General features: G+C 42.3%; 1 protein-coding gene across 7 annotated transcripts in view; it reads left to right on the top strand.

Moving 5' to 3' along the window:
- TRAF3 (TNF receptor associated factor 3) overlaps nt 1-2,062 on the top strand; it is a 29,961-nt gene extending 27,899 nt beyond the window's left edge. For all 7 annotated transcript variants that reach the window (XM_086462198.1, XM_086462195.1, XM_086462194.1 and 4 more), the window contains 2 exons: nt 44-218; nt 1,451-2,062. In XM_086462198.1, coding sequence (XP_086318324.1) covers nt 44-218; nt 1,451-2,022 — 747 coding nt within the window. In that variant the 3' untranslated portion in view covers nt 2,023-2,062. The remainder of the gene's footprint in view (nt 1-43; nt 219-1,450) is intronic.
- Nucleotides 2,063-12,355: the final 10,293 nt, after the last annotated feature.

Below are 12,355 nucleotides of genomic sequence, written 5' to 3'. Positions count from 1 at the left end.
AATGTCTTTGTTATTTTAACTCATTACTTATTGTTTTATAAAGCGAGTGATAGACAGTCAAGCAGAGAAACTGAAAGAACTGGACAAAGAAATCCGTCCCTTCCGACAGAACTGGGAGGAGGCTGACAGCATGAAGAGTAGTGTAGAATCCCTCCAGAACAGAGTGACTGAGCTGGAAAGTGTTGATAAAACGGCAGGGCAAGGAGCTCGAAATACAAGTAAGTGTAAGCACAATGGACTGAAGGACTCAGCAGTGCTGTCAAGAGAAAAAGGTGTGCTTTGAATGGCGCTCCCATTGTGATTTTTATATGGAAGCATCAATAATGGTGATTCTTCTGATTTTTGAATAGGAAACTGCGTAATTCCTTTGATGGTGTGACATTGCTTCCATGATGTTTCTTAGGCTTGATTCTTGTCTCTTATTTTATTTTCTTGACCTTTGTCTTGATTACAGTGTTAGTTCATTATAAATAGTTTCTCAATTGATCTTTGACAGCCAACAGCTTTCAGCAGCTTCTTTAAATGCAGTCTTGGTATATTGACAAGTCTTCTTTTATTACTTTTCTCCCCCATGAATGGATCAACAGTATGGTTATCCACCTGAAACCACCTGTCCCGATACCTGTTACAGAAGTATATTTGATCCAGAGAAAACTGAAATGTGCTTGAGAATGAGGTTATTGTTGTGCTTGCTGGATAAAGTGAAAACTGGAGTTTAGCGAGGTAGTGTCTAGATCATATGTAAGTGTTTAAGTGATTAAGACGAAGAACGTGACATTTAAACAGATCTGTGTAAAACAAACCTGCCTTATGAATTCATCTGCTTCTTGGTATTGTATGTTGGCCAATTTTGCCAGTGTGCAGAGTCAAAGTCATTTTCATGTGGGGTAAAGGGGGTGTTAAAACCAGCCCTCCCGCTGAACAGGATAAGTGACCATATAACACAGAGCTAGGCTTGAATTTTCTGTTCTTTTATGATGAATTTTAGACATTCTAACAGCACTATGCTTCTGAGGCAAGTAGTGGCTGACAAGAATATTTTGACTGATCAGCGATGCCTCTGAATTTCAGAGGGATTATGTAGGATGTGTGACCCCTTCCAAGGTTTTCACTGCTAATAGGAATCCACTGATAATGCTACGAGGTCTTCTCTCAAAAAATGGAAGCCTCTATAGTTATATTGCTTAGGCACCAGGCAAACTTTGTGAGATTATCTGAATATTGACTTTACTGCATGTGTGATTAGCACCCATGTTTGTAAAAATCCCAGTTAACCTAGATACTAGCTGACAAACTGCTGTCCTTGGAAATTGCTTCATCAGTGGCTGACTGCACTTTGGTTCTTGAGGAAGAAAGTGTTTTAATATGTAATAGCAGCAGTGGTGGTTGATCTTTACAGTCCTCAGAAAAAAACACTTTTCTCACCCCTGTCCTTTCTGCTTTCTAACAGGCCTGCTAGAGACACAGCTGAGCAGACACGATCAGATGCTGAGTGTTCATGATATTCGGCTGGCTGACATGGATCTCCGATTCCAAGTTTTAGAAACCGCCAGTTACAACGGAGTATTAATTTGGAAAATTCGAGATTATAAACGTCGGAAGCAAGAGGCAGTCATGGGGAAGACTCTGTCCTTGTACAGCCAACCCTTTTATACTGGATACTTTGGCTACAAGATGTGTGCCAGAGTTTACCTTAACGGAGATGGCATGGGAAAGGGGACGCACTTGTCGCTGTTTTTTGTCATAATGCGTGGAGAATACGATGCATTGCTTCCTTGGCCGTTTAAACAGAAAGTGACTCTCATGCTAATGGATCAGGGACCGTCTCGGCGCCACTTAGGAGATGCTTTCAAGCCAGATCCAAACAGCAGCAGTTTCAAGAAGCCAACTGGAGAAATGAACATTGCATCTGGCTGCCCAGTCTTTGTGGCTCAAACTGTCCTAGAGAATGGAACGTATATTAAAGATGATACTATTTTTATTAAAGTCATAGTGGATACATCGGATCTACCAGACCCCTGACATACAAAGGGGGAGGCGGATTAAACAGAAGACAACTCCGTTTGGGGGTTTTGTATCAGTTTGTCTTCAATCAGAGGTCCTAAAGCTCACAGAACCACCTTGTGGAACAGACGGAAGAGTTTGAAGGCATAACTGCATAGGGTCCAATTGCGAAAGTAGCAACACATTAAGAAATCATACCATGGTATATTTTTTAATAGAACTAGCAACACATAAGCTCTGAAGAATCACTTATCCCTCATGAGGATAGTGATTATGGTCAGAGAGGATTTTTTTTTTTCTAACTTATTAATGATCTAGTCAATTGGAGGTGGAAAGACATATACAGTATGTGCTGAATAAATTACTGACTTTTATTTCTTTAAGCTAGAGTACAAAAACAAACAAAAAAACTTCACACGTGGGCTAGCTGGAAATTGTCAGCATGTTAAAAGAAGAAATGATGAAGTAATGTTGCAATTATGATATTATTTGAAAAACTGAGGTGCAATCTTGTCTGAAATATAGTATATTGTCTTTTTAAGGCCTCATCTGGTCTCTGTTTTAATAATTACTTTGTCAGAAGATCTTGGAAAAGTATCCATGTCTTCTCAAAAGTACCTGAATCAAAATCATATTTTTATTTAAAGTTCTATTGTTACAGAAAACATTTTATTTTAAAATTGTTGATAGACTGATATTTCTTGGAAGAAAAATAGAAGATATCAAACACTGGTTATCACTTGTGATAGGAAAAAAAACTATTCAATTCTGTTATTTCTCTTTAGAAATGTAAACCTACAATATATGTCGTAGTTAATGACACTATTTCAAAATTAAGGAAAAATCACTCATGGATGCTGTGCATCATTATCAGATTTATAATTGTTTTCACCCTAAAATAGGGCATTTGTTGAACTTTGGAGTTCTAAACGGAATCCTGTACATTTTTTAAAGTTCTGCCCCATGCTTTTCAATCAAGCTATATATGTTGCACATTATGCTGTCAGCAGTATATAGTATTTTCAGTATTGGGGAGGAGGATTAGTGCTGAAAAAAGCCTATATGTTCGTTCTGTACTAGCAGCCATTGCTTCTTAAGGACAAATCAGCAATGTCTTAATGCAGTGATGGTGGCTTGCATGCATACATGTGCCTTAGATGTGCTGTGCTGCTTATAAACCATAGCTTTTTATTCAGATTAATTCTTATATCTGAAATGGTAGTTTAATTGGACTTCAGGCATAATGTTTAGCCTTGTCTTCAGAGCCCTTAGGTACCTTGTGATGTACAAAATAGAAGCCAAAGCCCATTTCTTTGGCTTCTGGAGCTTCTATGGCATGGCCATGGTGGGATCCATCTTATTCAAGTGCCAAAACGTTATGCTCAGTGCTCCTATGGAGCTTGGACTAGACAGTCTCCATGGCCACTGTGAAGGCAGGCGACATTTCTCCTCTAATGCCTGTGGTTGGAAGGTGGCATCACTTGAAACGGACCCATCTGAGAACTCTGTGGGGCTGTGAATGTATATGGTCATGACGGCTTTTCATAGCAGACAAGCGTCCTGACAGGGAATGCACGGGCGTCTTTCTTGTAACGGCCTGAACTGTAGTGGAAAGCATTTGCTAGCCCTGAAACATGCTGATTGCAACCTGCTGTGTTCATCTGCTTCTGTTTAATAGCCTGTGACAAGCAAGTCTGGAGACATTGCCTGACCGTGGTGCTCTTTAAAACCCGGGAACTGCTTAAGCAGAGCGGACTTGCACCACTGTGGTTTTAGCCTTCATGGGCTTGAAAGAAAACGTTGCATCTCAGACTTTAATGTCAGGTTGTATCAGTTTTCTGCTTTTTGAGGCATAGTCACAGTTTTTGTCTAAGGTGCAGTTGAATTCATGCCTTTGTATTTCAGCTTGTCTTTGCTGTTGTCTTTTTTGGCTGTGCCTTCACACACAGTGCCTGCAAGAAGTATTTATGGATATACAATGCATGCTAAGTGGTCTTCATGGGTTTTCCGGGCACCTGCTAGAATACTGCCTGCTGCTGACCGTCGCAACAGTCAGCAGCAACTTGTCTTCCTTTTCTTGCCTTCCATTGTCCAGGTACTGTACTCCCTTTATGGTACATAGCTGTCAACAGGTGCAAGCTCAAATGTGGAGGCATGTGCTAGCATTTAACTTCTAGCACGGAAGGAGGACGTTCTGCACAAGACATAAATATCTATAGATATACCCGCATCTATATCTCTAGATATGATTATATGGCACTTGCAGTTTTATGCAGGCTGCATAAGCAAACCCATCACTTACGCTTTAGGGCGAAGGTTCGCTCAACTTGTGTCATTTTAATAATTGTGAATGTAGGCAGCTGAGCTTTTGTGTTTGTGCATCACAGAATTTTACTGAAAACAGGATTCCCAAGTGGAAATGTCCAAAGGACTCTCCTCCCATTGCTAATGCATGTCTTGTAAACTTAAATGAAACCGTTTGGCCATCTCAAAACAGTTTATATCCTGTTTCAATCTGGGACTTGGAGGAGATTTCTAGTATAAGCAGGGCCCAGCATATTCTGCAGATTTGTGACTACAGTTTCCAACTCCTGTGACAGAATTGCGCTTCTAAATCCAGGCTCTTTAAAAGAGGAGGAAAAAAGTGTTTCCAGCCTTTGTGATTGAAAGAGGACTTTGAAACACATGAAAAGTGTAAACTAATAGGGAAGTCTTCCTGAGTCTGCACACAGCCTAAACTAGTAGCTTTAAGAGATCTGAATATCTCCTCTTAGTGGGATATTGACTCAGAAACTTCATAGAGAAGTTTAAATATGAACACTGCTAATTATATTAATGCCGATCACTGTAGCAGAAACATCAGTCACTGTTGTATTTCACAGATCTCTATGCTGCTTTCCACATCTCCCAAGTGCCAAAAGCACCAGCTGCCAGAATCTTCAGCTTCACTTGGGCAGCTTTTATAATGCAGTAATGTGCTATCGATATAAAAATATTTTTGCATATATGCTTTTTATCACAGTTAATAAAATGGAGGCCTACTGCACTTATTTTTTAAAACTACATGAAGCTGCCAGAGAATTTCCAGTTTGCCAGCCCTGCGTACTGTGAAATCCAGGATCTTGCTACACAAATGTAGACACCGCCTGCTGTGGAATACCTGAAGCCTTGACTGTAACACCCCTTTCTCCGCAGAACTCGCGGGCCATCTCTGTAGAGTTCTTACTGTGTACATAGAAATCGGTTTCCTCTGCTTTCCAGCAAGGAGTATGTAGCATTTTGTGAAAACAAGGCCACTGTATATTCTCTGAATTGAAAGGAAAAGATACCTGGTGCTTTACTCAACACTTAAATTATTTAACTTTTTCTCTCATCGTTGAAATGCCCTTTATCCTTTTTTCTATGTGTTCCTGACCCAGCTATCCAAAGTTTTCTAGGGACTGCCTGTTTAAAGTGATTCATGGGGCAACAGGCTGCCCCCACATATACTCTTGAATCCCGGCTAACTCCTGTGGTGTGCCGTTATCGCAAGGGGGTCCCAGAGTATTTGCACTGCTTTGAACAGTGTTTCTTCAAAGGAATCTTTTTTTTCCTCTGCTTAGTAATTCTTAGCAGCGCACAACTGAAGTCTCTTGCTGGTATCTTTTCTAAACAATGATGCTCCAAGTTACGTACAAGCCTCTTCCGTTTCCAGCTTTCTCTAGGGAGATTCCAGTGTGTGACAATCTGGATGTTGCCCTTTTTGTACGCTCTTCAGCACAGGGTGAGTGCATCTGTTACCTAGAAAGTCTTGAATTCTAAACAGGATGAAACTATTTGGGGGTTTAAAGACCAACCTGCGATTATGATGCATGACCATGTCTGCATTACTTCTCTTATCTAATTAAAGGGGTCTTGTTTCAGTTACTGTCTACATGGTACACCTTCAACTGCTGACTTACAATATGCAATGTTGGTTTCAGCCTTGTACTGTAAATGTTGTTCTTCACAAAGAGAATGTGCAATAGGAAAAGGGCATGATGGGTAGTATAATTTTGACAGGAAAAAAAATGTTGTGGGTAACATGCTAGCTTTCTTACAAATATGAAATATAGTTTATTTCCTTTTCCTGTGGGTTTCCCTACTTGGAGAAGGAAAGTCGAAGATATGTGCCTGATTCTGTGCCTGGTGAATTTCTCAAATGCAAAGGTAATAGAGATTTGTGTTGGTTGTAATTTAAGTGTTGAACCCATGAATGTTAGGTTGTGATTGTATCGCTCATGTTTCTCGGCTTGCCACAATTATGGCTTGTTGAGATGGAGTTTAAAAGCTGCCACCTATTTGTATCTGTATTCCATCACGTGGGATAGGCATTTCACCAACAATGCAGGGTTTCTGTTGTTGTTTTGTTTCATTTTTAAAACACTGGTGCTGTTCCGTCCAAGACAGAGAAGCATGTAGGGAGTGACAAGAAAAGTTGCCTGCACCACAGAAGAGTGAAAAATGTAACTGCAGTATTGATGCCTTGATATGATTTAACTATGCAAATATACAAATAGGTGAGGGGGAGAAATTCTTGGGTTGCATATCTAATCTCTTAGTTTTTTGCTCTGTGAATTACTCGTACGTGTGTAGGTACGTACATATACACACAGACATGCATGCACATATATATGCAAAGTCTTTTCTTTACGTAGAAGTGATGAAACAAAACCCTTTCCTCCAAGTTATACTTGATCGAGTGGTGCAAATATAACTTGCTGCTGCTAAGGGAGGCTCTTGGCTAAGGGCAAACTTTGGATTCACATCTTCCAGGTTTGAAGATCTGTATATAGCAAACAAGCAGTTTGTTTAGCCTTTCTGAAGACCTTGGAATGTCATCAAGGACACATGTCCTTCCTCATGCTCCGCTAATTTGGAGGTTCCTGTATTTTAAATATACATAGTGATGGGCAACTTGCTAATTGCAAATTCTTTCCTTTAATTTGGGAACAACAGATAATAAAAAGCAGCTGGACCTCTTCCTGGAATTCCTGTCCTGTTCCGTCAATACCTCTATAATCTGATTGACATGGAAATCATAGTTACTGCAATAAAAAACGATCGGTTTGGGAATTCAGTCTGTCTGAGAGTAGTTTTTAGTGCTATGTACAACATAGGAAGCACTTTGCATCTGCAAACAGGTTCTTCTTATAGTAAGTGCTATTTGTCTTTTCTGGAAAATGGAAATCAGGGATGAGATGTGAAGTGACTTGCCCAGAGTCACAAAAGGAATCTCTTGGAGCTGGGACTGAATGAGAGGTTCCAGTTCCCTAGTATTACCTTCAAATCACTAGGTTTTACTCTCTTTTTTAATACATTTGTCCCTTAAAGGAAATGAAAACCAAGTTGGCATACCTTGAAGACCCACATCAGGACAGTAAGGGCTAGAATTAAACATACGAGCTGTCGTGATTTCGGGTTGTACGTGTACGGTAGCCCAGACGTCGCTCACTGTTTGGCGGTGCTGTGGAAGGCCAGCGCGATGTGTCGGTGTGAATAACAGCAGCAAATGTGTGTCCTGCTCTATTTGTTCAGTGTCATCCAACAAAATGAGTCTCATTTGATGCTCCTCTTAACTGAGGAGGGAGAACGCCATTTTAAAGTGAACTGGGTTCATCTTTGTTCTACCAGCCTGTGGCGTGACTGACCATTTCTTTCTTGTGGGGCTTTCTCCCTTTTTCTTTAAACCAGAATATGGAGGGCTTAATTGTTCTTTCCTGCCTCTTAATCCAGGCCTTTGCTGAGAAGCACCAGATAGGAAGGTTGTGGGAAACTTTGGACTGCTGATTCAGGGACATCCTCTTAAGATGTAGAAGAGTAGACATACGCAACACGTAAGGGATCTGACTATTCCTATTTCTCTTCTCATTTATGGTCAAGACTGCAGCTTCTGTCTTCCATTTCATGATCTTAGTGTAGATACTAGGCTGTGTTTGTTTAATTTTTTTCCCTCCAAGTTAGGATTAGTTCCTTAGGGTTCAAATAAGTTCTAAATTTCACAGAGAAGCACCTGAACCAAAATCCTGGATCCAAACATCCCAGACTTGATGTGGAATTCAAATCTGGATCCCAACTCTGTGGCTTACTAACCTACCCATATAGGGGAGGGTTTGTTGTCTCTACGTGGTGTTTGTGTTTTTGGTCCTTTGGAACTAAGCTTTTAATTTGGTTGCCAGTTCTGCAAGGACTTTTTAACTTCTTAGCAATGCCGGTGTTCACACGCTCCATTGCTGGCAGTGCGATGCGTAGTGATAAAATTTGACTCTGTCTAAGGGTTACTGAGATAAACCAGCATTATCATTCGTAAAGGTCATTTTCTTGCATAGCGTTGTGAGCTTTGGATTTGAATAGCTCACGTCTGAAAGGACACATCTTCCAACTATGACCTGCGTCACTGGCAGAGAGTTGTATAATCTGTACTTGTGGAATGGGAAGGTACAAGCTTCCATTGTTGCTGATGCATCATGTGATCCACCTGTTTTGTTCTTCTTAGAGCTGTTGTTTGGGTTATATATTTTTTTCAGTTTTATATAAAAAAAAAAAAAGGGGGAAGTTCAGGATTTTTTCTACAAGGTATAAAACTCCAATGATTTAGTGGTGACTAAGAGAGCTGTGAAAAATACCCCATTAGGAGATGATGGGCTAAATGTAGGTCCATTTCTCTTAGACAAGTAGGATAACCTTTAAGACACATGGAACAGCATAATAATCGGGAAAACTAAAGCTGACATTTGTTTCCAAGAAATTCTGTAAGAAATATCTATGGAAAAAGACATCCAGTGATTGAGAATAATGTACAAATTAATGTGTTTGAAACTTGTGTATCCATTTCTTTAATCTCATACACTTCAGTGAACGGTACACTTGTGTTCAGTTTTATGATCAAAAACAAAGACCAAAGAAGGCCAACCTCATTTGATTGTGTATATTCTGCCTGTCTTAATTATCAATAGCTGTAAGGATACAGTGCAAGTGATCTGGTAACCAGTGGTTCTCGTCCTTTTCTTTTAGGGGGAAAAACAACTTTAAAATGTATAATTTATTGCTCAGCAATAACCATGTTGTTAAAATAATAATAATAAAAAAAAGGAATTAGCAACATGTCTTAATTTCCCAATAGCATTATTATATGTTGTATTTCAGTTTATTGTATATTGTGTTTTTGTATTTATTTGTGTTTGGAGGTCTTGCTATGTCTTTTTGTGTTTAAATGCTAATAAACAAGGACAGTGTGTAAGAGTGTAGAATGCCAAACTCTGAAATGCTAAACTGTGTTATTAAAGGAGAAATAAATCTAAGTAGGAAATCATATTTTTTAAAAAAACCTTGTGTGTTGAATTTGAATGACTGCTGTGGACTTGCCGATGGCCAAGGTGCATCTTTCTCCTCTCTGAACCCACTGTACGTTGGCTGTTCAGTGCTTTGTGCTTACATACCTGATAAACCTTTGTTGTGGCATTTCGCTTCCTCTTCACAGGAAGCTTGCTGTAAGTTTTATCAGAGTCCTATTTTTCGTGTGATAACTGTGCTAGAGTAAACTAGGTGATGGTGTTCATCCTAACATCCATGTCAAGAGTCCTCATGCAAATAGAGTAGAAATAATTGAAATGGCTTTTTGTGCATTTGTGGTACACTGCTTTCCCAAAGAGGTGCGGGAAAGGAGAGACAGAGTGTGACTGGAATGTCTGAAAATGTATTTTTTTTTTTTTCTTTTCCAGTGTCATTAGTGACCCTTCTTTTCTCAACTCAGAAATGCATTTCAGGTGTGTGTTTGAAATCATGGAGCACTGTGCAGTCTGTAAAAGCAGCACGCTGTTTTGAAATGAGTGAAGCAATATTTCCACCACATTTCAGATCCAGCCTAGTGATGAAAACCCTGATCCCCAGGGGTGGTGGATGAAGCACGTCGCTTCTACCGCGCACTACGCTCATCTGTCTGTCCTTCCCTTTCTTCTTCCTTCCCACCCCTTTCTTACTGAAATTCCCATTTCCCCTCTTTCACGTCACCGCAGGGGTAATACTGGGTTTAGCAATGCGGCAATGTCCTGCCTGTGCTCAGAGGCAAGACCGCAATGTCTCAGCAAAAGCCGCTTCTGTGCTGCTGGCACCTGAACGTGAGGGTGACCTGGCCAGCTCATGCTGGAGCTTGCAGCAGGTGGTCTACAAGTCTACCAGAAAAGGCAAATGCAGGAAGGTGGGCACGGTGAGAGGGAAGGGTGGCTGAGAAATGCTGTCCTTGCTGTATGGAGGATGTGCTGAGGTGGATGTTCCTCTTCCGCTGCCAGAAGCGGTCACTGGTGAGCAATTCTGCATGCTCTGGCATCCCCTGACCTGCTCATCACACTTTCCACTCATACTCCCACAGCCAGCACTCAAGGATATGCCACCTAAAGCTCTTCACACCTTCTCACTGTGGAATATGAAAAGATGGTGAACTTCTTTGTCTACTTAAGTGGGTTACCTTCAAGCAGAACCTGCTTAAGGAAGAGCAGCCTTCGCTGTCCCTGGCGCTCCTCCTCCTTCCAAATTTTGTTACTTGGTGCTGCTCAGATGCAACACTTGTGTCATTACAGCTCAGCAGGATAGGTGGAGAGGAAACAAATTGCTTTAAGTGTGAAGGCAAACACTGATTCTCTCCTCACCTCCCTGCTCCTCCTCCCCCAGCAATGAGTCGTAATTGAAATGATACATGATGCGGTTCCTGGAAAGAAGGAGTCTTTACAGGTGTCTTCTTCGTGACAGGTCACAGAAGGCAGCTGGCAGCTTTGTAGCGTGCTTTTCCCTGGCGGGCGATGCGTTATTTAGGGTGATGGGAGCAGAGTGCTGGTTCTGGGAGGGTGGAGCAGCTGGGGAGAGTGGAGCAAGAAGCTCTCCTGGTCTACAGAAGGTGCTGTGCAGACTTGTATGTTGCCTGAGCCTGGACCTGTTGCTGAGGCCATCTCTTGCAAGAATTGCAGGGGGATTTTTTTGAAATTTTTGGAAGTTTTCTAGTGTTTCAAGCGTTGGCTTTTCTTGCTGTCTGGTAAGGAGAAGCATTTTCAAAACTTCTGTCTTCTTGGTCCTGGAGATGGACCTAGCTCCTGCTCTCTGGGATAGCCTGCTTCAATATGACGAAGTCCTGGAATTTTTTGAGGAAGGTGGAAATAGCTGATGGTCAAAACAAGTGGCCAAAGAGGTGATTTACGCCGTCCTTCCCCAAAGCCAGTTTTCCGTGAGTCAGTTGTGTGGTTCCTTCTTACACGCCTGGGTTGAGCCCTGAAGGCTGTCACTGTCGAGTGATGCATCTGGCTTGTCCTTGTTGTTTAGCCAAAAGAGGTGATAACCCAAGTGTCTTCCCCTGTCCCCTTTGGTAAATGTGGCATCTGGGGAGGGTGAGCCTACCTAGCTCTTTGGTCCTTTTGGGTCACCTCTGGCAGTGGTGCACGTTGGACCCAGTACATGCTCTTGTGTGTTCCATAGGCTCCCAAGAATGGGGAACGTCCCAAGCTGGGAGCTGAATTCGCACCAGATGGGCTGGCAAAGGCAGAAGAGAACCAGGGGACTGACTTCCACCCCACGGGCTGCAAATTGGGTTAAGCGGTATTTGGCCATAGCTCATGGTACTGGTTGCAGCTGGTGGAAATGTGTGATTTGACAGCATTGCTGTGCTGATTAGAGGCAGGAGTTTGCAGACATCGCTATGGACACTTGGTAGCGGCTTTCTGCCAACACACAAGCTGCCGCAGAAGAGATTATTTGGATCAGCCCTGGCTGGTAGAAATGGCGTCTGTCTCAGCATACCCTGCGTTACCAGCCAGCGGGAATGCAGGCCAGGCATGAGACTGTCCCCAGCCTTGAGACTGTCCCCAGCCATTGCCCCCTTAGTAGATGTCCTGGGGGTCGATAGTGGTGGCTGGTAGGTGGCACTCAGTCCTCTGAGGATAACAAGAAACCCTAACCAAGCGCAGGGGCTGGATGGGGTGGGCTTGTTGAAGTGTCCGGCAGGGTGTGGGCTCAGGACTTGGGAAGCAGGCCTGGCTGCTCCGATCTCCACATCCACACAGATGTAGCTCTGTAGCTGCTTCTTGCAGCCATCCTCAGCAGGAAGCCCATGTTCTCCTGCTTCAGATCACCAGATAAGAAGCAAGTTGGAGTGAGGCTTCCAGATGGCTCTGAGATCAAATGTGATCTCCTCCGGTGACTTCTCCTGCCTTGCTGCTCCTAGGGGAAAGTGGCTGCCAGAGACCTGTAAGTGCCAGGCAAGTTCTTATCGCTGAGTCAGTGCGGAGTCCCAGAGAGGGTTTAGCTCCATGGGTTGACTGAATACTCAGCTTTAGCTCCCAGCTAGCCC

The sequence above is a fragment of the Leptosomus discolor genome, chromosome 3 (genome assembly GCF_034619465.1).
Source record: "Leptosomus discolor isolate bLepDis1 chromosome 3, bLepDis1.hap2, whole genome shotgun sequence".
NCBI lineage: Eukaryota > Metazoa > Chordata > Aves > Leptosomiformes > Leptosomidae > Leptosomus > Leptosomus discolor.
This window is presented reverse-complemented; position numbering and strand designations above follow the sequence as displayed.